This window comes from Enhydra lutris, unplaced genomic scaffold, assembly GCF_002288905.1.
Source record: "Enhydra lutris kenyoni isolate GAN:26980312 unplaced genomic scaffold, ASM228890v2 scaffoldscaffold5, whole genome shotgun sequence".
Lineage (NCBI taxonomy): Eukaryota > Metazoa > Chordata > Mammalia > Carnivora > Mustelidae > Enhydra > Enhydra lutris.
The window spans coordinates 7,942,298-7,966,010 of record NW_019154089.1 but is presented as its reverse complement, the minus strand read 5'-3'; the positions used below and the strand labels follow the sequence as shown (position 1 = coordinate 7,966,010).

The 23,713-nt window shown below is 49.6% G+C and overlaps 1 protein-coding gene across 1 annotated transcript; it reads left to right on the top strand.

The window, feature by feature from the left end:
• The first annotated feature begins 444 nt into the window (after window positions 1-444).
• LOC111140892 (solute carrier family 22 member 5) lies at window positions 445-23,275 on the top strand. Its single transcript, XM_022493141.1, has 10 exons — window positions 445-837; window positions 7,847-7,950; window positions 13,213-13,367; window positions 14,354-14,525; window positions 15,690-15,816; window positions 17,491-17,591; window positions 19,265-19,479; window positions 20,933-21,115; window positions 22,461-22,596; window positions 23,178-23,275. Exons 1-10 carry the CDS (start codon window positions 445-447, stop codon window positions 23,263-23,265), a joined length of 1,674 nt encoding a protein of 557 aa, XP_022348849.1. The 3' UTR covers window positions 23,266-23,275.
• The last annotated feature ends 438 nt before the right edge of the window (window positions 23,276-23,713 follow it).

The following is a 23,713-nucleotide window of genomic DNA, read 5'->3' as shown; positions in this document are numbered from 1 at the left end:
GGCTCGGTGCTGGGCCAGCGACCTAGGCCTCGGACGCCGGGGCTTCGACCCTTACTGCCTTCCTTTGCCAAGCCAGGGTTACCTGGCCTGCAAGCTGGAGGGGATACGCCACAGCCAGCCAGACCCATTCGGTCGCTGCCCAGCACGAGACCCAAGTCCGCGCGGCGGCCCGGGCCCGCCCCTCCGCCGTCACGCACAGCCCCAGCCCCGCCCCCCCGTCCGAGCCGCACAGCCCAGTCTCAGAGCCCGCCCCGGCCTTCAGCTCTAGGTAAGGCGGGTGTTTGGGGCCGCGGGAGCTCCCCAGCTGGATCTAAAGGAGAGCGGTCTTTCGGCCGGTCCTGCGTTCGGTCTCGTACCGAAGGCCCGGCGCGCGCGCGCACGCCCCGCCTCTGTCCCCGCCCCGAGCGGCGCCGCGTCCTTCGACCCCGGGCAGCGTACGGCGGCATGCGGGACTACGACGAGGTGACCACCTTCCTGGGCGAGTGGGGGCCCTTCCAGCGCCTCATCTTCTTCCTGCTCAGCGCCAGCATCATCCCCAACGGCTTCAATGGAATGTCTGTCGTGTTCCTGGCCGCCGCTCCGGAGCACCGCTGCCGGGTGCCGGACACCGCGAACCTGAGCCGCGCGTGGCGCAACCACAGTATCCCACTGCGGCTGCTGGACGGCCGCGAGGTGCCTCACAGCTGCCGGCGCTACCGGCTGGCGGCGATCGCCAACTTCTCGGCGCTCGGGCTGGAGCCGGGGCGCGATGTGGACCTGGAGCAGCTGGAGCAGGAGAGCTGCGTGGATGGCTGGGAGTTCAGCCAGGACGTCTACCTGTCCACCATCGTGACCGAGGTGAGTATCAGTCCTCGCGCCGAGGCCGGGGACCGGAACGTGGGGAGAACCTTCACACTCCACCCCACATGGTGCGTTCTGGATGCTGTCCTTCTGTCCCCCAACACGTTACACACCTCCAAGTGGGCATCCTCCAGGCACCACTTAGCGAAGTGACTTCTAACCAGACCGTGCCCCTCATAGCACGGGTGTCCTGCTGGCCACCAGTCTTGATGGCCACCTCGAAGAGGGAGCCAAGAAGGCCATGGTAGCCCCTGGTAGATACTCTAAGACCCTGAATAATCAAAGACTTTTTCTAGATGGAGGTGGAAGTGTTGAATGGAGCAGAGCCAGAGCTTGGGCCACGGGCTGTCACAGTTTTTCCTCTGGTCTTTTGGCATCCGTTCAGAGAGAGAAAGAAAAACACCCTTCTTCTTTCTTGAAGAACTTTTAAAGCTAAAAGAAGCATGTGTATAAAATTGTCACGGCCTCCCTTCTCCAGTTACTTTCCTCACCCACCCTCACCCGAAAATGATAGTCTGGTCATACCCTATCAGGAATTGTTTACCTTGTGCTTTGGATTAGTTTATCAGAATTTTATGCATCTGAAGATCCATTTGGGGTGACTTGTTGGTCTGGGGTGTTTTGGAGTATTTGAAGGTAGTGTCGTTGGTTAGATTGACTTAAAGCATACAGTTTTTTGGTAGGAATTGTGTGTGGGGGGTGGGAAATTCTCATTCCCCAACCCCTTGAATTTTCCTTTTTGGGTGGCTTTGTCTGTCCCCTGGTGACCCTGCAGCCATTAGACTACATGTATGGCTGGTGTACATGTGCTTTGCGTCTTACCCAGATGCTGGAACTCTAACTCTGTGGAGTCTAAGCAGAAGTGAGCTAGCAGAACAGTGCAAAGAGTCCTCAACAGACAGCAGTTTCTCTGAGTTCAGGATCAGAGATTCACAGACTGGGAAAGCTTCCTGGAAGTGGCAGCCTCTCTTGAGTCTGGGGTGTTCAGCTCTTCAGATGTCAAGATGGAAACAGCAGGCAACAACCTAGAAGAGTTCACAGGGAAAGGGCTAATGAGGAAGGTGCACAGGTCCTGGTATGGCCTCAAACCCTCCGGGAGACTCAAAGGTCTTACAGGGGTTGTGAGGCCCCCTCTTATGTTTCTTCTGGGGGTGTCACCCTTCAGAGGAACCTGATCACTGCTCCGAGACACATGTGTGCATATACACGCTTGCACAAGTGCGCTCGCTCTCTCTATGTCAGTATGTTTCGACGTTTGATGTCCTCAGCATCTGTGCCTCCTTAACTCCCCCAAATATGTAGTGGGAATGTGATCTGAGTCCCACTGGGATCTCTCAGCTAGTGACATCATTCCAGTGTCCTGAGGCGTTGTTATGCCTCACAAGCAAGTTTCTCACACTCCTGGAAGCCAATGAGGGTTGTGGAAACAGAGGCTGTCCCTCAGGTTGCTGGCAGAGGCCTCCAAGAAGTCATATTTCGCAACACAGGAGTCCCTACAAATTCTGCTTCTGGCTGCCCATGGAAGGGGAAGGCATTGAAGTCAGAAGAAGCTGCTGCCATGTTTTTGGATTTTACCCTGTCTTTTAGGTTCCCTCAGCTTACTCTACTCATTTTGTTCTTGCTTCACCGCCCCTATTCTGTCTTGGGCTGAGGCTGGTGTTGGCACTACTGAGCTCCCAGAGGTCAGCTCTAATGGAAGGGTCCTTGAGCAGCGGCTACTTTGCTGCTAATGTCAGTCTTTCCTTTTTTGTATTTAGCCTATTTATTTAGCTGTCTTAGCAGTTTCATAAGAGCTGTGTGCCCTTTTACCTACTTATAGGTTGTAAGCCTTTGCAGGAAGGCAAGCTTAATACATTACTTAGCCTTTTGTTTTGGAATGCTGGAATGCCTGACTCTTAAGTCCGAGGCTGCCTGTTCCTCCCAGGTGAACAGCCACCCTCGGAAGTTACTGCATTAACATTCTGATTTTCTTTCAACCCAGAACTGGCTTGAGGATCACTGCAGCTAGTCCTGTGTGTGCTAAATGTTTCAAGCTTGCCCTCTGCCCCAGATCACAAGTAGAGGTGTTTATAAGTACATTGGTATTAAATTCTTCTTTGTTTTTCAACAGAAGATGAAAACTGTAGGTCTTCTGTTTGATTTTTTTTTTTTAATTTGTTTAAGTATATATGTGTAGTACTAAACTCTGTGGTAGTTTTACATCTTGGCGTCTCCCTGACATCATGCTGGATACAGACAGGGATACCCAGGGAAATTTTTGTTGAATATATTAATGAGAAATTTAAGAAAAATTGTCTACAGTTTAAGAGCTAAAGAAGGAAAGGACAGTTTATTTCGTAGAAGGGAAACTTGGGGCTGGTCAAAAAGCATTGACTGAAATATTTTAAAAGAAAATATAATTGCCCAGCCCTCAAACTGTGGCTTGCCCCTCTATGGATCTGCACAAGTTATTGGGATTGGTGGAGAAGAGGCGACACTGTGAGGTGAAAGGGAATGTTTTGGGAATAGTTTGGTGGTCGTGCTTCTAGGCTGGCCCCTTCCCCGGCCCGTCATTCATGCATGGAGTACTTGGAGAATCAGCCATTCCACCCGGCAGGGCTGCTCCAATCCCTGAGTGCTTCTTGGCCCAGGACTGCCCCCTGCTCTGAAACCTGGGTGATTTCTTAGGCTGGCTGGGCTGCCTGCTTTTAGGTGTCTCCCTAGCCCAACTTGTAGCCAGAAAGAGTCTTTTAAAAACTTAGAGTTCTTCTGGCACCCATGAGTTAGGGTCCCTTCATCTAAGACCTGGCAGTTGTCTGTGTCCCTTTTCTTCTGTCCTTTCTGTACTTCCCTGAAGCCCTCTCCCCCAGCCCATAGCAATAGTCTTACTTACTCCTTGTCTGAAAAGCCTCTTTCTCTGGACTGTCTTTTCTGTCGGTCTTATCTCATGTACTGATAATCTTGGAAGATAGGAGAGCCCCAGCTATTATTACAAGCCCTCCTGAAGGAAAAGCCACATCAACCTGGGAGGCAGGGCTGGGCTGACTCCTTGCGGAAATACCTGGAATGTGTGCCCCACTGTTAAGTCTTTGCTGACTGTCTCATTTAAAGGAAATGCAGATCTTAGCCTTGCCTTTGGAGCTCAGGGCAAGACAGAAATGTCACTTGCAGGGTCCCTGGGGCCCCTGTGCACACAGAGTCATAACAGACACATCTGACCATGAATGGTCAGATGTAGCTCTAGTCTAGCTAGCTGAGAACCAACACCCTGGGTCAAAGTTCTTAGAGGTGACACAGAAGAGGTTGAAAGAGCAAAAAAATAAATAAATAAAATCTATTCTAGAGATTGAAGTTCAGGGTTCATCTGGGTTTTGAGCAGCCAAGCCTAATGTCCAAGCCCTTTGGTGTTGAAAGTTAACAGCCCTTTTTTTCATCCCTTCCCTCACTCACCTATGTACCAAACAGCCTTTCCTCTGCAGGGCACTGCCAGGCATTATAGAGGATATAGCAGCAAATTCTTTGTCTCCTTGCCCTGACAACCTTGGGGCAAGGATCTGCCTTTAACTGCAGCAAGAGGCAGGACAAAATGTGGGTAGGAATACATGGCATTCAGTTACAGGTGCTTAGCAGGGTGTTTGACCATTGATGCGCTTAGGTCGGGTACATCTCAGCAAAGAGCTTGTGCTCTATGGGCACAGACCCTATCTTATTTCCCTTCCAGCCAATTCACAAGTAAGAACATTTAGTTCTCAGGGACTACATCATCTCTGTATATCTCATAACTGAGAAGGAGTTCTAATTATATGGTGTGTACAAGAGACATAATTCTCTCTCTTCGTAAAATTGTGTTAACAGCTTTATTGAAGTGTAACTGACATAAGTGGCACATAAGTAAAGTGTACAATTTGAAAATATTTGAGAGAGAGATCCATGAAATCATCACCACTAGAGAGGCACACTTCTGACTAGGAAGGATGGCAAGTCTAGGCCCCTTGCCAGAGTGGCTCCCAGATTTCTTGCAGGTTGTGCCCACTCTCACAGCTCACCCAGCTGAGGGGTCCCAGTGCTAGACTCATGACCTGAATCCAAAACCCACACATTTAGTTCTAATTCTGAGACTTGTTATCATCAGCCAGTCCAGCCCATCCCACACAGCAAGTAGAAGCATCAGTGAGCTAGTCTGTAGCTGCTTTAGTCCCAACTGGGGAGCCAGGACCTCAGTAGAGGAATGCTAGATTCCTTTGCAAACGCAACAAGCCTTGGGTGCATAGCTTGGACTGCGTGGGCTTCTCATCCTACCCACCTAAGGAGGGTGCAAGCCAAGTCCTAGCTCCACTGCAATTCATTAGGTGGTTGACAGGTAAGTGAATGGGCTTGGCTGGGTAGGATCTGGTCTGTGCGTGCCCTTGTGTTCATATTTTGAGACCTGTTATCTCTCCTGGCCCTACCCATAGGCTCCCTGTGGCCAGTGGGCAGGAAGTGTTAACTCATCTTGGCTTTTGGAGGGCCCAAAACCAGGTCCCGAGGATTGTTAAGAATCATCAGTGGTGGGGGTGCCTGGGTGGCACTGGTTGGTTAAGCTTCCGACTCTTGATTTCTGCTCAGGTCATGATCTCAGGGTCGTGAGATTGAGCCCCACACTGGGCTCCACATTGGGCTCCACTGGCAAGGAGCCTGCTTACGATTCACTCTTTCCCTCTCCCTCTGCCCCTCCCTGCCTCAAGAATAAATAAACAAACAAACAAAAAAATTGTCGGTGGTGGGTGGAGGGACCAGTTACTCCAGGGGGTTACATGTTTGCCCAGAGCAAGAACAGGCTGGACCCAGTGACAGGGATGAGGCTACGGGCCCTGGAGAGATGCTCGGGAACCTACCCCAAGATGCCTTATCTGCTGCAGAGTATAGTCTGACCTGGTTTGGGGTAGCACCTGGCCTTGTCAGCCCAGAATTCCCTACCAGCCCGTCCTGGGGGACCTCACATTGTCAGGGGAGGGGGCTGTAGAAGAGCCTCTGGGTTTGTAGTCTGGCTCAGCTATATGAGCCTCCAGCCCTTGTAAGAGTCCTGATGAGAAGCAGCTCCTGACCCTTTCTGCAGTTTTTCATCTCTGTTGCTACAAAAGTTAATGTGTGCTGGCTGGAAATGGATCCCGTCATAGGAGCAGCGGTAGCTGTAATCTGGCCCCTGGAGCTTTGTCTAACACCCTACCTTACACCCGGATGCCAGTACACCAACACCATGTCCCCCAGATCTGACTCCCTGGCCGCTCCCATCCCAACTGTATTTATTTAGTTATGATTTCATTTATTCATTTGTCAGAGAAAGAGAACGCACAAGCAGGGGGAGCGGCAGGCAGAGGGAGAAGCAGGCTTCCTGCCGCTGAGCAGGGAGCTGGATGCGGGGCTCCATCCCAGGCCCCTGGGATTATGACCTGAGCCCAAGGCAGCTGCTTCACTGCCTGAGCCACGCAGGCGCCCAGCCCATCCTGACTGTAGCATCCATGTCTGTATGGGGGCTGCCCCAGCAGCACTCACCCTTCAAGAAGGCAGTTGGTGTCTGGGTGCTAGCACCCCCGAGGTTGCAGAGGTGGGAGGGCCGCTATATACTGAGCACTCAGGTATTGATGATCCAATACTTTTGCCTCCTGCTAATCTGAATTTTCTTTAGATTTGAGTTTGAGATCTCTGCCTCTTCCTTGAGATCTCAGCCCACCCAACTTTTATTCCAGAGTGAAGAGCCGGCTGTGTGGCTAAGTGATCCTTACCATTAGCTACAGGGGTTCTTTGTGTCCACCCTGGGGACTGCTTCCTACCCCTCTGAGGTGCCCAGAGGCTTTGGGCACACACTGCCCAGCAGGGAAGCAGAATTGTTTTTCCTCTGTCCCTGGTCTGGAAGAAATGCTCTCTTGGAAGCTGTACCTGCCCCTTGCCTCTGTGACTGGGGAGCCAGCGGGCTGCACCGAGTGAAGGCCAGCAGCCTGGCACCAGGCGGGCCAGGGTCTGAATTCTCTGGAGGGCAGCGTTCTTGGTGATTACTGAACACCATCTCTCTGCTCTGGGAAACATTTTGCTGGGAATCACCAACGTTCTTGTTTTGGCTTTTCCCTTTTTTCGGCTCCTTGTTAGGCTGGGGCGACCCAGCATCTGAATGTTCAGCTGCTTCCCTCTGCCTGCAGGCCTCTTTTCGTGGGAACTGTAGATGGAACTGCCCATTATGAGCTGGGAAACTCGAGCAGTGCAGTCTCTTCATGCCCCGATCCCTATTTCATACTCGGGGGAAAAAGGCAAAATGGTAGTGGGGGGACATCTTGTCTGACATTCGATAACCAATAAACAGGGGAGTGGAAGCTAAACCCAGTTTCTTGACTCCCAGTTCAGAGCTCTTGGCTGTAACTGGGCCTAGTGTTGTGGGCGCAGCGTGAGGGATCCCAGCTGTAAATGTCACCTGAGTGTCCCAGGGCTTATTGGCTCAGAGTGGCACCTGAACAGAACTGCAAGAACAGATCCGGGTGGTATGTCCCAGGCCCTCTGGCCCTAGTCCCTTGCTGGGTGCTTGGACTCTTATAGCCCCAGAGCCCCGCTGTAGAACCACTCCTGTGCCATTCCAGTCCGTGACCTGAAGCCCACTGAAAGGGTACCCTGCCCCATCCACAGCCCTGGGCTCCCCACCTCCCCCCCTTCCAGGTTCTCAGAAGTAACCATGAAAGGCCTCACCTTCTCCTGGGTTGACAGATGAGCACTGTACTTGCTCCCTCCCTCCCCTTCCTCCTCTGATTAGTAGCAAAACAATGGAGATGAAAACTATGAAAATCAGGGTGGGAGGGGGCCCACTCTCCATGTGAGGGAGGAGCTTCTCTGCTTTGCTGTCCACAGAAGCCTTTGCCTGCCTGCAAGAGCTCAGGTACTGGTGCAGTAATGCAAACAGAGCCTGCAGGGGTAGAGGATATTCTCATTTCATTTTCCAAGGGGCCATAAATGTAAAACATTTAACAAAAGAAGTGAGTGATACATCTCTTTACTCCCCTTACAGTGGAACCTGGTGTGTGAGGACGACTGGAAGGCCCCGCTCATAGCCTCCTTGTTTTACGTGGGTGTGCTGGTGGGCTCCTTCATTTCGGGGCAGCTCTCAGACAGGTAAGGTGGGTGTCTGTCTGCTGCAGCTGCAGGGACCACGGCACCAGACGAGGAGCATGTATGTGCCTGGCCCTTGACTTCAGATGGTGGTGTTCTCTCAGCCCAGGGCACTGTGTTTTGTAAAAGGAGAGGAAGCTCTGTCTGTATTATAGACTCCATGCCAAGCAAAGAGAGCCAACAACCTCTTCTCCCTCATTCTTCCTGAGCAGAACAATCTGAGCTAAGTGTATACATAATCAAGTAGTTCAGGAAATATGCCATGATTCACTGCTTGTACCAACCAGCCTGGCTGGCCTTCCCTAGGTGACTCTTTCATGTCTCCGAGCGTGGGAGAGGTAGTCACCACATACACATGCAGGTGAACTTTGTTGACGATCCTAAGGCGTCCCGTGAATGGCCACCTCTGTATTCCCCAGACTGTCATTCTCTCTGTGTGATGAGAGGAGAGCTCACTGGCCAGTAGTGCTGTAATAGGCAGAACTCTTGTGTTCACAGGGCTGATGCCCCTTAGCTTATGGCTTTTAGCACCTACTTGACAGCAAGCAAGACATGTACTGTTTTGTGTTTTTGGTTTTTTGTTGTTGTTGTTGTTGTTAGATTTTATTTATTTGACAGACAGAGATCACAAGTAGGCAGAGAGGTAGGCAGAGAGAGAGAGAGGAGGAAGCAGGCTCCCTGCTGAGCAGAGAGCCCAATGCGGGGCTCGATCCCAGGATCCTGGGATCATGACTTGAGCTGAAGGCAGAGGCTTTAACCCGCTGAGCCACCCAGGCGCCCCAGGACATGTACTGTTTTGACCCATAAGCATGTTATTTATATAATTCCAAGGCTTTTACCTCAAATTCCATTTATGGCTTAAGGAGTTCATCTACTCTTGAAATTATGTGCAAAATTTTAGAGATTCTATATGAACATTTTTCCTGGAGAAAGGTCCACAGTTTCCCTGAAGTTCTCAGAGGGGTCCATTATGTGGTATCTTTCTACCCCAGGGCTTCAGGGGCTATTGGAGAAGCCCACGGCGAGAAGAGTAGCCTTCACTAAGGTCCTTGGCCGTCCTGGCTCATCCAGTGGAGTCCCAGTATCCTCCTAGCTGGTTGGGTTCTAATAGAGAAGTTCAGGATGAGAATGTCATCCTACTTTAAGAGCAAAGTTATATTATCCCAGAGCACAAACTCAGGTGATATCCCGGCATGTTTACCTCTATAGATTGTTGTCTTTACCTGAGAATTCATTCCTCATGAGAAATATGTGCATTTCTCACTAGATTTATGTTTCCCAAGTGTCATCTAGCCATTAGAAAAGGGACAAATTCTTGCAATCTCCAGTGAGCATTAAAGAGTCAAGTAGGCCACGACCACTTATTGACAATTCTAGAGAGGCCTGAGCCATGTGCCCTTTCAGGGGAAAGATCTTTGCTTCCTGAGATCCTTAATCTAGCAGCAAGTATCAGTTGATTATATTTATCTAACAAACGCACAGCACCTAATATGTGCCAGCCACTCTTAGAAGCACTATACAAATTTAAATGAAAGAAAAGCAAATAATCCCATCATAACCCTTTGAAGTAGGAATTATTATTACTCTCATTTTACAGGTGGGGAAAATGAAACCCAATGGAGTTAAATGACTTGCACAGTCCCAAAACCAGCAGGTGGCAGAGCTAGGATTTGGGCCCAAAGAATCTTGACCTCCTGTTCTCGGGCCATGCTCTTCTAGAACTTGCCTTCTAGCAAGGCAGAATGTATTAAACAATTAATTGAGGGGTATACTTGTCCTTCATGGTGTAAATGATACAGAGAAGTACAGGATGCTAAGAGAGGGTCTGATGGAGGAGGCCCGGAGAGGCTGCCCTGAGAAGGTGAAGCATGCCCTGGGAGTGGAAAGAGGAATAGAAATCAGGCAGCTATAAAGGAGTGGAGAGAGGAAGGAGCATTTGAAACAGTAGAAGCAAAACTAGTGAGTATGTTGAGGACCACCTTAGTCCTCTGAAGGGCAAGTAACAGTGTTTTACAAACCCTCTAGAATCTCATCAGCAGATTTCTTTTAAGGGCATCTAAGTCGAGTAGATGAAGTAGCTAAAAGTGTGGCTGTTCTGACTGGGGCCCTCCCTTCAGCTCCCAGCATCACCCTACAAACGGCGACATCCCCATGGAAGATGCCAGACTCTGGGATAGACAGTTTCCGATCTCATTACTTCTAAGTAAGCTGGCTCAAAAACCTAGGCCAAACAAATGACCTCAGAGCAGTAGATTCATGCCTCAACTTGTCTGGGATAGCCACACTTTTCCTTTAGGGCAAAGATCAGTAAGCCTGAAATTCAAGAGCAATGAAAATAATCCTGGGTGGTCACCACGTTTTGCTTTGTTTTTTAAAGATTTTATTTATTTATTTATTTGACAGACAGAGATTACAAGTAGGCAGAGAGGCTGGCAGGGGTGGGGGGGAAACAGGCTCCCCGCTGAGCAGAGAGCCCGATGCGGGGCTCGATCCCAGGACCCTGACATCATGACCCGAGCCGAAGGCAGAGGCTTAACCCTCTGAGCCACCCAGGCGCCCCTGTATCTGACCTTCTTGAGTTACCTTTGTGTGCATGAATTACAAGAGGGGCATAGCCCTGGGAAGAGGTAGACTAATGCTTACTGTTTTTGTAAGCACGTTTGTGGACGACGTCTTGTTGACAAACTTTAAATCTGAGCCCAACCCCAGACTGGTTGCTGAGGACTGGTGCTATGTAAGGATTCGCTGGGTCTTTCTCTTCCCTACCATCCATCCCAGGGAGCCCATGGGAGGGGAAGCCATGGGTAGAGGTCACACCTGTCTCCCTGTAGGATGGGACCTTCCCTTGGTTGTCATGTTTCATGCTCTTGTTATAGAATCATGCAGGGGGACTTAGTCTCCTTCTAGACAGGGTTTCTCAACCTTGGCACTATTGACATTTTGAGCCAGAGAATTCTGTGTGTTGGGACACTATCCTGGGCATTTTAGGATGTTTAGAATATCTCTGGCCTCTACCTGCTAGATGCCAGTAGCACAAAAAAACAACCAAAAAACCCGCTTCAGTGGAGAGAAGTGCCAGACTCTTTAACGTTGCAATAAGGGTTTTGCAGCATGGTCCCCAGCCAACCCCTGTGGTCTTCTGTTGAACAGCTGACGCCAGGCCCACCAGCTGCTGTCTGCTCATGTCTTTGTGCCCCCCTCCAGCCACGCCTGTGTGTGCTCTTCTCAACATTCCCCAGTCACCCCCATGACCTTCCTTGACCATCAAGCCTAACTCAGGGTCCCCAATTTATATTACCCTGCTTCCTTGTGCCTTTTCTTCATAGCACCCGTCAGAAATTGGTAAATAAGAGGTGTTAATCATATTTAATGTTGGTCCCCTCCACTATACAGTGAATATCATCAAAAGCTTGGTCCCTATCGTCTACTCCCCCTCATCAATAATAACTTCTTCTTTGGGCCTCATCTCGGTGTCCTGTCATCAGGGAGAACTTCTCTGAATCCCCACATCCCCAGCCCCTATTCCCAGGCCAGGGTGTGGTCCTTGGTTGTGTCTCTCGTGAACCTGGGTGCTGGTCCTTCAGCATACTTGTGTCATTGTGTAATTGCATGTTCGATAGTATGAGTTGTTTGATGAGACTATGATTCCTGTCTGTCTTACCACCTGTAGGCCACAAGCCCCTTGAGGGTAGAAACAAGAGTTTTGGTCTGTGTTTTATAATTCACCTGTGTCCCTAGCACCTAGTATATAATTGACGTTCAAATATATATTCTTTGAATGAAATGGGTTTCTGGCCAGAGTCAGGTGGAACCTGCTAGGTTGAATGAAGGACGTTGACTTGTTCCTCCCTAACTATGACACTGTCTTTAAAACAGATCAAACCCACAAAAAACCAACATTTTAAAAAAAATTTTTTTAATGAACACACATACAGAAAACCATGCAGAAAAAAATGTGTGGGTTGATGAATTATTCCAGGTAAATAACCTTGTAACTACCATCAAGTCAAGAAATAGGACCTGGCTGACCATCAGAGAACCTCCCGTGCACCTGTCCCATCCCAGGAACCACTGCCCCCCCCATAAGTAACCACCAGCGTGGCTATTACAGTAATCCCTTCCTTGTGGAGTTTTTGCAGCTTTATCAGCCAGATGAGTATCCTTAAACACAAGTTTAGTCTTGTCCACTTAAAAATTTTTGATAAGTTTTTGCAGGATTGATTAAGGGATTCTCCCTCCATCCTTTTCTTTGCCAGATGTTTTATCTTTTGCACTCAGGGCTGTTCCACTATAGAAATTTCCAGCCTGCATTTTGCTGATTGCATTCTCATGTGCAGCTCAGCACACTCCTCCTTTCTTGGCGTTTTCTGCAAATTGGTGGTGGATCTGGAGACTGGATCATCAGATCCAGGCTCATACCCTTGAGCGAGACTAGGAATCATGCTAATTCAGTTATTTCTTCAGGAAAAGACTGTTAGTTGTTAATGAAACACAATGCCCCATCATAATACCCATTTGTTGAGGAATATAAAATGGTGATACTCTAATTTTATCATTTCTTTTTCATTTAATAGTTGGAATACTTTTATAAAATGATATTTCTCTCATCTGTTATTGGTTCCTATTCATTTACTTTATAGTAATTTCAGGACAAGTGTTTCTTTCCCCCTGTTTGCCAGTCTTCATTTAAAATGACTTGTTTCGGGGCGCCTGGGTGGCTCAGCGGGTTGGGCCTCTGCCTTCAGCTCAGGTCATGGTCCCGGAGTCCTGGGATCGAGTCCCGCATCGGCCTCTCTGCTCAGCGGGGAGCCTGCTTCCCTTCCCCTCTCTGTCTCTCTGCCTACTTGTGATCTCTCTCTCTGTCAAATAAACAAATAAATAAATAAATAAATAAATAAAATCTTTAAAAAAATAAAAATAAAAAAAAATAAAATGACTTGTTTCTCTATCATCCTCCAAAGTAAATCAGTTCTTTTTTTTTTTTTTAAAGCCATATGAATGTATGGATTTAAGCATAGTGAATGCATTTTGATTTCTTGCTATCATTATCATAATTCTGGCACTGCCTTGAGGGCAGTCCTGGTGCCTGGGGGAGAGGGGTGAGTAAGAGCCCTGGGACCAGAGACGGGGACTGTCCGTGCCCTGTACCCTGGCAGCCTCATCTGTGACTCCTCCCTGAATGGCTCTGGGGAAAGTCCCTCTTGGTGGGCCCACTTCTGCCGCCTTCTCCCAGCTGGATCTCTGTTACTGTCTTTTCCTCTCCAGGTTTGGTCGGAAGAACGTGCTCTTTGTGACCATGGGCATGCAGACGGGCTTCAGCTTCCTGCAGATCTTCTCAAAGAACTTTGAGATGTTTGCTGTGCTATTTATCTTTGTGGGCATGGGCCAGATCTCCAACTACGTGGCAGCATTTGTCCTGGGTATGACCATCAAGTTGGAGTGGAGTACTTGATCCTGTGTTTCACTGTCACTCCACCACCCACTCTCTAGAGACAGCTGTGGTGCCCCTCAAAGGGAAGTGGTCTCTAGCCAGCGCTGTGTGGTGAACTCAGTTTGCCCAGTCTTGAGTCCTCAGGAGCACAACAGCCTAAATGCTGAGTTCCAGATCTTTTCCGGTCTTGGAGATGTGTACCTTGGTCCCCTTAGTATTCCATAGCCATTTTACTAGAATTCACCCAAGATCATCTGTGGAAAAATGGGACCTTCCCAGATCTGAGGTTGCTGAGGAAAGCTAAGAGACATGATATGAGGAGCAAGGGCCACGAATGGCAGGCCCGCCAAGAAAGAAGGCTGCCTCTTCTGCATAGCATTGTGTCCAGAGAAACTGACTGACAAGAACGAATTGATGTGAATCCACTTGAGTTTCAAGACCTTCAGAGTTTTAAGCCCGAGTACATACTGTGGAGCTTTGGCTTGTTCTCACTGAAGAGTCACCAGTCTCACTCTCTGGAGGAATCTAACTCTAGTTTATTGATCTTTGGATTCCTTGGGTTGTATGTTGAAAGGATTGTTTCTTTCTCTTCACATTCAGTAGAACAGGCTTTTTTAAAAAAAAAATACTTCCTTGAATCCGCATGTGTGTCCTTCATGATGACTTCCCCTTTCATAAATTCTTCCTCATGCGAGGATTACACGTTGAGGCCTCACGTGGCATCTTTAGCACATGGCATGGGGAAGTGATGAAATTTGCAAGGCAGAACTGTTCCTGGGAAGCCTAAGAGGTCACGGTGGCAGTGGGGGTGGGGGCACCCCAGCAGGTGGTCAAACTGCAGCAGGTTCAGAATCCCATCCCTCCCTAGGGCGTGGCTGCTCTCTTTCCTGTATGTTGAGAATTATACAAGAGAAGATGAATAAGGAAATGCCCTAAATGAAAGGACTAACATGCTTCCTCCCTTGTTTCGCACAGGAACAGAAATTCTTGGCAAGTCGGTTCGTATTATCTTCTCCACATTAGGAGTGTGCATATTTTATGCATTTGGCTACATGATGCTGCCGCTGTGTGCCTACTTCATCAGAGACTGGCGGATGTTGCTGCTGGCACTGACGATGCCTGGGGTGCTGTGTGCGGCTTTCTGGTGGTGAGTGTCGCCTGTGCCCAGTGGTGCCCACCAGCAGATGTCTTCTGTCCGGCATTCACTAGGGGGCAGCAGCAAGCCACAAATCCCTATTAAGGCTCCCAGAGACCGGAAGTAGCAATTCTTTTTAAGTCATTTCAGAATGCTTTCTCCATACTCAGAAGAGCCAAAAAGAAAACAGGACGAAATCCCCAGACATCAACAGACTTGTTCTCAGTCCTGTGCTGCGCTGATCGAAGTGCAGGGAGAAGAAGAAGTAGTAGCTGAGAGATGATGGGGTCTCGCATGACCTTCAGGAAGCCTAGGCCCTAGTTCTGGCTTATGTTCCTGAGGCCTCACAGTACAGGTGCTGGAAGAAGAGGGAGAGCAGTGGAAGTGAGAGTCCTCAGGGTGGCCACACAGAGGAAGCCAGACTCCATATAGGCCTCCAAGATAGAGGTGTTAGGCCAGCAGAGAGGAGGCCCTCCTTACCCAGAGAGGGAACACAGCAGAGAGGCTGAGGTGGGAATCGCACCTTGTAGGTGCGGTTGTTGAGATCACGGCACCCCTCAGAGCTGAGAGCATTTCAGAGCATAATGGAAGAGAACATAGAGCATAGCATGGGTCCTGGTCATGACCAAAGGGCAGGGGCCATCGAATGACATAGGAAATAAGATCCACAAAGTCTCAAAGTCCCAGGTTCTTTGATAAACTTATGTAGGGGGCTCTGACAAGTCACTTGGGTGGATCCAGTATGGGGAGTGAGGAAAAACTATAGGCGAAGAGGTCAGTGCAGAAGCTTCTGTGGATGCTGGAGCCAAGTGGGAGAGTACAGTGGGGCAAGGGGCTGGGCCAGCCTGCACCCACCACAGAAGCCCGGCTTCCGGAGGCCATCTTGTGCCTGTCTCCTCACTGTCCAGCAGGTGGCACCACCGCGCTTCAGAAATGGAGGTGGCCAGCCTGAAGAGGAGCAGGCCCCTCTAAATTTTATGCACTCCAGGATACTCAGAAGCTTACACTTTAGATCATTAGTGGGTATGGTGTGAACCATCCCTGCTTGGTCTGGAAACACCAGACATTCCCCAAACGCATGTCTGGTTCTAAAAGCCCGTTTTCCCGCCTCCACATATGTTCCACCTTGTCTGTTGGGCAGGATGGTCTCAGCGAGATGGCATCTTGTACTTCCAGGTTCATCCCTGAGTCCCCCCGATGGCTCATCTCTCAGGGACAACTTAAAGAGGCAGAGGTGATCATCCGCAAGGCTGCCAAAATGAACGGGATTGTTGCACCCTCAACTATCTTCGAGTCAAGTGAGGTAAGCCCTGCAAGGGAGCTGGTGAGAGGGTCTCGGTGACCATGATTTTAGGGAAACACCATGCAGGAGCCCAGCCCTCTCCGTGCCTGAGCCCCAGCGGCCCCCAAGCAGGCCCTGTTAAAATTCACAAGTTGGGGAGAAGGCACCAGCTGTCTAAATCTCTTCACCTTTCCCATGGGTTTTAAGTCGTCGTACTCTGTAATTCTTCTCTGGGCAATCATATAGTCAAACCATTAAGTAACACTTTGAGTAATAGGCCTTTCATGAAGTTGGCATTGTGGGAAATCATTGCTTCTTATGCCTTACAGTTTCTCATTTTAAAAGAAATATAGTACATAAAATATGAAGCACAAGTAGGTTTGGAGTTAGAAATGTTTGGTCTCCTTCCACACACCAGTCCTTAGTTGCTGCATATCCTCTTGGAGCCAGGTCCTTGATATCGGCCCCTTCCCCCTACCCCACCCCTCTTGCAAACCTTGTTCTCATGCACCATGAGTAATTTCCTGGCTCTGCCTGATTCTGGGTCTTGATTCTCCTTCCTGTTCCCTCTCCCTCCACCCTTTGCAGCAGGCAGTTTTTCTTAGTCTTATGACTACCACAAGAGGTTAGAAGTTGTAATTGCTGGCTGGTGGGCTTCTGGAATGTGTCTCTGATCTGATGGGAAGATAAGGGACCGGCTGTGAGAACAGCCACCAGCGGTCGTACTCAAGTGTGTTCACTCAAGTGAGAGACGCTTGGGACTTGGGATGCAGACCCAGGGCTCAGGAGAGGGAGACCAGCTACCATGGGCATCAGAGAAGCTGCTGGCTTGGGCCTCACAGTTAAGTGCTAGCCCAACACCAGCTCCCACTCAGCATGTTCTGGAAGGGGCTCGAAGCTCAGACATCAGGGTAGGAGGAGGTGGCAGGGAGGGCTTTTAAGTGTGGGAGCCTTGGTGGCTTTTCATTGGGGGGTCTGTCTGGGGGAACCCAGAACCCCACTGGCATTGTTGAGGAAATGAGGCTATTTCAGGGGATCCATTAAGTCAGAAGTTGACCTTTTGTTGAACTGCTAACTCGAGAAAAACAAACTCCAAAGCTGGGTTTGCTTAAGAAAGCAACATCAGTGTGTTTAGACATGTGGTTTATTGTTTGTGGCTGTGCCAAATTTCATAGGAAGTAACTCTGGGTGAAGCTGAGGTCAATTTTCCTGTTTTTCTATCTGAAATTTTTTTCCTTGGAAATAGACCAGTAACTACATGGTATGAGGACTCAAAACATTAATTCTTTTAAAATATCAGATCAATAAACTACATAGCCAGTTTCTCTCTCTGACCCAGAGGGCAGGGAGCCAGGCTTTGGAAGGAATGCTCAGAGGCCTCCCTGGAATGTGGTCACTGATGGAGGCCGGAGGTAGGGCCAAGAGGCTTGGGCCTCTGCCTTGGCTGCCTCTGCTGAGGGGCTGGTCACCACTTTTTCTCCTTATTCTCGTTCACTAATGGGTCATTGACAAGGCCTGGGGAAGCCTTCCTCATCTCAAGGTGCACTCACCGAACTTACTCTTCTTTCAAAGAAACATAAAACCCTGGCCAACTCAGAAACGCAGAAAGCTAAGGTGCTAGGGTTTTGGGTTTATTATTGGATCCCTGAGTCTCCAGCCTCTCCCTCCCATGCCCTTGTCATATGGTTCCTGCAGCTGCAAGACCTGAGTTCTGAGAAGCACCAGTCCCACAGCATCCTGGATTTGCTTCGAACCCGGAATATCCGAATGGTCACTGTCATGTCCATAATCCTATGGTGCGTAAGTGAGACCTACCTGAAGCTTCCAGACCAAGCATCTGGCAGCGGCTGCCAGGCCTCTCATTGGCAAATGTGTCTCAGACCAAAATTGAAGATCTGTGTCATCAAAAGTGGGAAGGAGCTGCCATGCAATGAGAGAAGGGGGCATATCATAATTCTGAGCTTGATGGAATCTCAGAAAAGGAGTATGAAATCTGTTGGATTTTTGGGAAGCTGTGGAGTCTTCAGGGAGTCCTTCCAGGTCATGAGACAGATCCTTGGTCACTGTGGGCCCTAGTTTGTTTCTGTCCCTTGTGCTTTAGACAGTGATTGAAGATCCTTTAAGAAGGTTCTAAGTGAAACCATTATGTCCTTTCCATTACAGAGACTGCTGAGTACTGTCTGGAAATGTGGAAGCAGGACATCTTCCCTCTGGGATGTTCAGAGACTATCCTGGAGGCAGGGCCATGGCTCCTTCTAAGGAGACATTTCGCCAAGTGTGTCAGGAGGGCTTTTGTGAGTTACCAGAGAGAGGGTACACAGCCTACTGCCTCAGTAGCATTTGCTCAAGGATTCTAGCATTTGCTAGAATCTTTGGGATTCTAGGAGAATACCTGAGCCTGCTGGGTGCCAAAGGCAGACTTCATCTCCGAGTCCTTATTACTAGAGTCATCTAGCTTTGGGGCAGCCAGCTCTTTGGCTCACTGAGGGGGTTACTGTGAGTCACCCATTTCTAAGGAATGGCCCAGGATCCCTCAGGGTAGTGCACCACCCTTGCGTTGGCCTCAGACGGGACCAGCATTCAGCCCAGCAGACTGGCAAACCTGCGATGAGTCATCTGTTCTGTGGTTCACCCAGGTGCTCCTCCAGCCCTGGATTCCCCGGGGACTCCTGGACATTCACTTTCCCCAGATGGCACCAACTGTGGTTTCAACGTACAGATGAGTTAAAAACCTCTAATCCATAAAGGTCTGGTTTGCCAAAGAGTGCTTATCATCAGCAGAGAGAGTGCCTGCTAGAGATGGGGTCCAGGCCTGGGATGCCAGGAAGCATGCGGATGAGAGGTGATGTGGCCCCACCACTGGGGGCCCTTCCCCTTCTCCACGAGTACAGTGGGGTTGGGGTCTGCTGCCTCTATCCAACCTCATCCTGGCTGGTTGCTACAGAAAGAAGGTCTGCTGGGGAGTCTTTCTCCCAGTATTTGACCTAATGATTGTTCCTCCTTTTATCTGATCCCTCCAGTCCTGTCACACCCCACTCCATACCGTCCTCTGTGCTCACTCCCTCCCTCCTTCTGCAGTTGCTAGATTTGGGGAGGGTTAGAGGGTAGGGAAGTAGCTTTTGTAGGTACTTCAGCTTAGGGGTTTTAAAGCCAAAAGGCAGGTTAGAGGGTGTTACTGGGTTTTTGGTGTTTTGTTTTGTTTTGTTTTTTAAGAAAGTAAATCTATCTGAACTCTATACGCCTTTCTGCTGGGACACTTTCTGTTTGAAATGTCCTGATACTGCTCTGGCTCAGAGTTAGCATGGGGATGGGAGGATATTATTTTCTGTTCTAAGAAGACTTGGGGTTAAGTCTGCTCTCCTCCTGGTAAGGATAGTTTTGACTTTCCTGTAATAATTGTATTTTAAAAGTTCCGGTTGGGAGGCACGTGGTTGCTGCTTCTCCAGCTTCTCCCTGCACTCTGTTTCAGGATGACCATATCAGTGGGCTATTTCGGGCTCTCCCTCGACACTCCGAACTTGCATGGGGACATCTATGTGAACTGCTTCCTTTCGGCAGTGGTTGAAGTCCCCGCGTATGTGCTGGCCTGGCTGCTGCTGCAGCATGTGCCCCGACGCTATTCCATGGCCACAGCCCTCTTCCTGGGTGGCAGCGTTCTCCTCTTCGTGCAGCTGGTGCCCCCAGGTAGGGACACTGTGCATCTGCAGTCTGGGGTTTTCGCTGAGTCACTCACCTCTAGTGGGCTGTCTTCCCCAATTCATAAAGAAAATAAAATCATGATATGGCAGCTCACTTGCATATCTGCAGCCTTCACCAAAAAATCAAGAGGAAGTGTCTCCTGGGACCAGACACTGGCCATGGCCGGGACTTTTGGGGAGTGGTGAGAGCAGCCATATGGGCTGGTGGTTAATGGTACTCTCTGCCCCAAGTTAATGAGTGCGTACGTGTTTTTCTCTGAAGAGTAAGGGGCAGGAAAGGGAGCCAAACCCATGGCTTTTTAACCTGGCCTATCTTAGTCATTTATTCAGCGAGTGGCTCTGGAGTGCCTCTCTGGGCTAGGCACTGTGTTTGGGGCATGAAGTAATGATGCAGAAGCAAACAGGTCGGGCAGAACACCAGGCCTGGAGCTCACACTCTAGTTGAGAAGACAAGAGACAAGTAAATAATATGCTTAATATGGTACAGACCGGGTTACCTTTTATCATAACAAGAAAGGAAATGGAGAACTAGTTCATATAGAGTGAACACAGACAGGGGCCCTGAAGAGGGGGCAGTGGAACAGAAACATAGATGAAGTGAGAAGGAGAGAGCCTGAGGGGGAAGAGGGAGCTGAGCTGGAAGAGGTGAAGGGAGGGGCCGGGAACAGCACGGGTCTCACAGGCCATTAGCTGGATTTTCTTTTCCAAACCATCTTGTATCCCACAGATGGGTGGGAGGGAGCCCTTTTCTGCAGTTTATAGAACACTTTGTGGACCCTCGTCTTCCATCGTGGTGCCCAGAGTTGTCAGTGTACGTATGGATTTGGGGGTCTCTGGTGATCTCTATGTGCAGGCCCCTGAGCCCCACAGCACTCTGCACAGGAACAGCGTCCCCTGAAGCCTGGCAGGGGAGTCCATCAGGGTACACACAGAGGGGTTCACCCCAGAGCCCAGGGCAGCCCACAGGCCAGAGTCTCACCATCGGCACAGCAAGCAGGGTGGTTCGGGGGATCATTCCTGGGGGTCTGCTGCCCTCTGAATTGTTGAGGTCTGAGTAGAGGGAAACGCCCATCATCCACAAGTCCTTCAGTAATTCCAGTGCATGCAGAGTGCCCTTCTAGGGTGCCACCTGACCCCTTGACTGGAACATCTTTAGTGACTTGTGGCCTGGAGCAACTTTACTTGGGCTGTTGAGGGGCTCATCTCAGTGGTCTGTAGGCTGAGGAGAAGAGTGTGTCCTCACACGGTGGCAGGTCCCGGCCTCCTCTCAGTAATCAGCTGGGAGGGACAGCTTGGCTACATTCACTTATCCCATGGTAGCACATCAGAGAAACTGTCCCCCATATCCCAAAAAGCAGAAAGTATGTTTGCTTCGGGCACGCCCTGTAGCAACATAGCATGAGTTGGTGCCTTCTGCTCTCTTCCCTTTTCCTCTCCAGGTTGGTACTACTTGGCCACCATCCTGGTGATGGTGGGCAAGTTTGGAGTCACTGCTGCCTTTTCCATGGTGTATGTGTACACTGCTGAGCTGTACCCCACCGTGGTCAGAAACATGGGCATGGGGGTCAGCTCCACAGCATCTCGCCTGGGCAGTATCCTGTCTCCCTACTTCGTTTACCTTGGTGAGTGCCATGGGCTGAGGGCACGTAGGAGGTGGGTTGGAAGCACTGAAGGCCCTTGATGTGAGCCATTGGGGGTCATTAACAGCAAAGCCGGCACCCACGGCAAGTGGGGTCCGTCCAGGATGGCACCTGTGCCTGCAGAAGACATGTGCCCAGGCATACTGGGGAGGACACATTCACTGATACCTGGAAAACAACTTAAAGACTAGCTGGAAATCAGTGAGATGAGCAAGCAGAGTTTTTCTGTTTTAGCCCTCCTAGGCCTTTCATCAGAGGATACGGTTTCTTTATCCTAAGAAACTGCATGGTGGTATCAGGAACCCATGTACTTAACTGGAGAAATTTCTTCTTGGAATCAAAGTATAAAAGGAGCACAGAGGGAAAGATGGCCATTTAAGAGGTCTGATGTGCTGAGAATTATTGTCATTTGGAGCAGTTTAGTTTTATACTGTGTATAGGTCTGCCTTGTACCTTTTTTTTTTTTAAGATTTTATTTATTTATTTATTTGAGAGAGTGAGAGTGCAAAGCAGGGGTAGCGGTTTTATACTGTGTATAGATCTGCCTTGTACCATTTTTTTAAAAAGATATTTATTTATTTGTTTATTTGAGAGAGAGCAAGAGTGCAGAGCAGGGAGAGTGGCAGGCAGAGGGAGAGGGAGAAGCAGGTTCCCAATTAAGTAGGGAGCACAACATGGAGCTTGATTCCAGGACCCCAAGATCATGATCTGAGCCGAAGGCAGGTGCTTATCCGACTAAGCCACCCAGGCACCCCTGGCTTGTGCCATTTCTGTGTAACAGGGAACCGATTTATTCTTCCTTAAAATTGTTCCCTCATGGCAACTGCTGTTCCCTGGCACAGCCCTTGCCAGCATATCTTTGGGGTGAATTGGCAGCCACCTTGAGAGTACCCAGAATGTGTTGTGAACATATTACATGGATCTGACAAGCAGAAACACCTTATCAGGCCTCAAGGCAAATCGAGCAAGTTGTGACCCATCTGGAGAGGTGGAGGAGTTATTCCTGTCCCTGGATGAGAACCTGGAGTTCTGTGGAAACCCAGCACTGAGAAATAGGAATAGTAATCACAGCTCAGTTCCCCTCCTCCCGGTCTGCTCCCTTTCCCTGCACCGTGGGGCGCTGCAGGACATCTGGGAACCTCTGTGCTGGCTCAGTTCTGAGAACTGTTCTGGTGCCAGACGCCAGTCTGGCAGCTCGGACTGTGAGAGATGCAGAAGCCGAGGAGGATGTGGTCCCCTATGGAGTCCTGGGAGCACAGAAGGAGGGAGGGAGGGAGACCAAGTCTGACCACATCCCTGGCGTGGGGTTTTGTCTACTCTGCCGTAGGTGCCTATGACCGCTTCCTGCCCTACATTCTCATGGGGAGTCTGACCATCCTGACAGCCATTCTCACCTTGTTCCTCCCAGAGAGCTTTGGCACTCCCCTCCCGGACACCATTGACCAGATGCTAAGGGTCAAAGGGTAAGGTTGCTCTGAGTTGTAGTGTTGATGCCCTGGGTCCGGGCCTGGCTGAGAATTCCTGCACAGACTCTCATACACACCATGTACTAGTTTAGCCATCAGAGGGGCAGAAATGACAAGGTGCTTACTGACTGTCCTGTCTGGTCTGACCCAGACCACCGTGTCACCATGTACCTCTTGACTACCATAGCAACTCTGGGACAGCAGAGACCAGGAGAAGCCTTTCAGAATCTGCTCTAAGACTTTTTTCCCCCTTAGTGAGATAACCTCAGGTCTGGGCTTTGTTTGTCTGTTTAGAGACTGGTAGACATCTTTTTTTTTTTTTTTTTAAGATTTTATTTATTTATTTGGCACAGAAAGAGAGAGACAGTGAAAGAGGGAACACAAGCAGGGGGAGAGGGAAAGGGAGAAGTAGGCTTCCTGCTGTGCAGGGAGCCCGATGCGGGCCTGATCCCAGGACCCTGGGATCATGACCGGAGCCAAAGGCAGATGCTTAACGACTGAGCCACCCAGGTGACCCGAGACTGGTGGACATCTTTTTAAAGATCTGTTACTAACATTGGTTTTGCTTGTTTTTATAGAATAAAATACAGACAAACTCCAGGCCACACAAGGATGTTAAAAGATGGTGAAGAAAACTCCCCAGTCCTTAAAAGCACAGCCTTATAACACAACCTCCGATACATGAGGTGAGGAGGGAAGACTGTGTCTTGTCAGAAGCAGCTTGTATAGACACGGAGTCCTTCAGCAGGGGAGATCTTTGCTGTTCATCCGCTTACCCCTGGGTCTGACTTATTCCTGGCTGGACAGCTGGACTCGGGCTGCCTGTGGTCTAGGCACACCACCTTCCCTCCAGACCAGCTTGAGATACGTCTGAATGTGCAGACTTGCCGGATGATGGATGGGTGCTTCCTAAGAAGTTAACTATTCACCAGGACCTATGGGACCTAGAAAAATAGGAGAGGCATCTGCTAAATTTACATATTAATTCCAGACCTCCTGGAAAGACTAGAGGTCCCATCTCCCCACCTAATCTTACCCCATTTCCCTCTCATGGTGCACTTTAAAGGAAAAGAAAGAATCGCACAGGGAGTTTGATTTCTCACACTTTCTTAGT

Coding starts and splice junctions, on each gene's coding strand:
- LOC111140892 (XM_022493141.1), top strand. CDS start 445: ATGCGGGACTACGACGAGGTGACCACCTTCCTGGGCGAGTGGGGGCCC. Junction 838..7,846: donor TGTCCACCATCGTGACCGAG/GTGAGTATCAGT, acceptor CTCCCCTTACAG/TGGAACCTGGTGTGTGAGGA. Junction 15,817..17,490: donor CTATCTTCGAGTCAAGTGAG/GTAAGCCCTGCA, acceptor TGGTTCCTGCAG/CTGCAAGACCTGAGTTCTGA.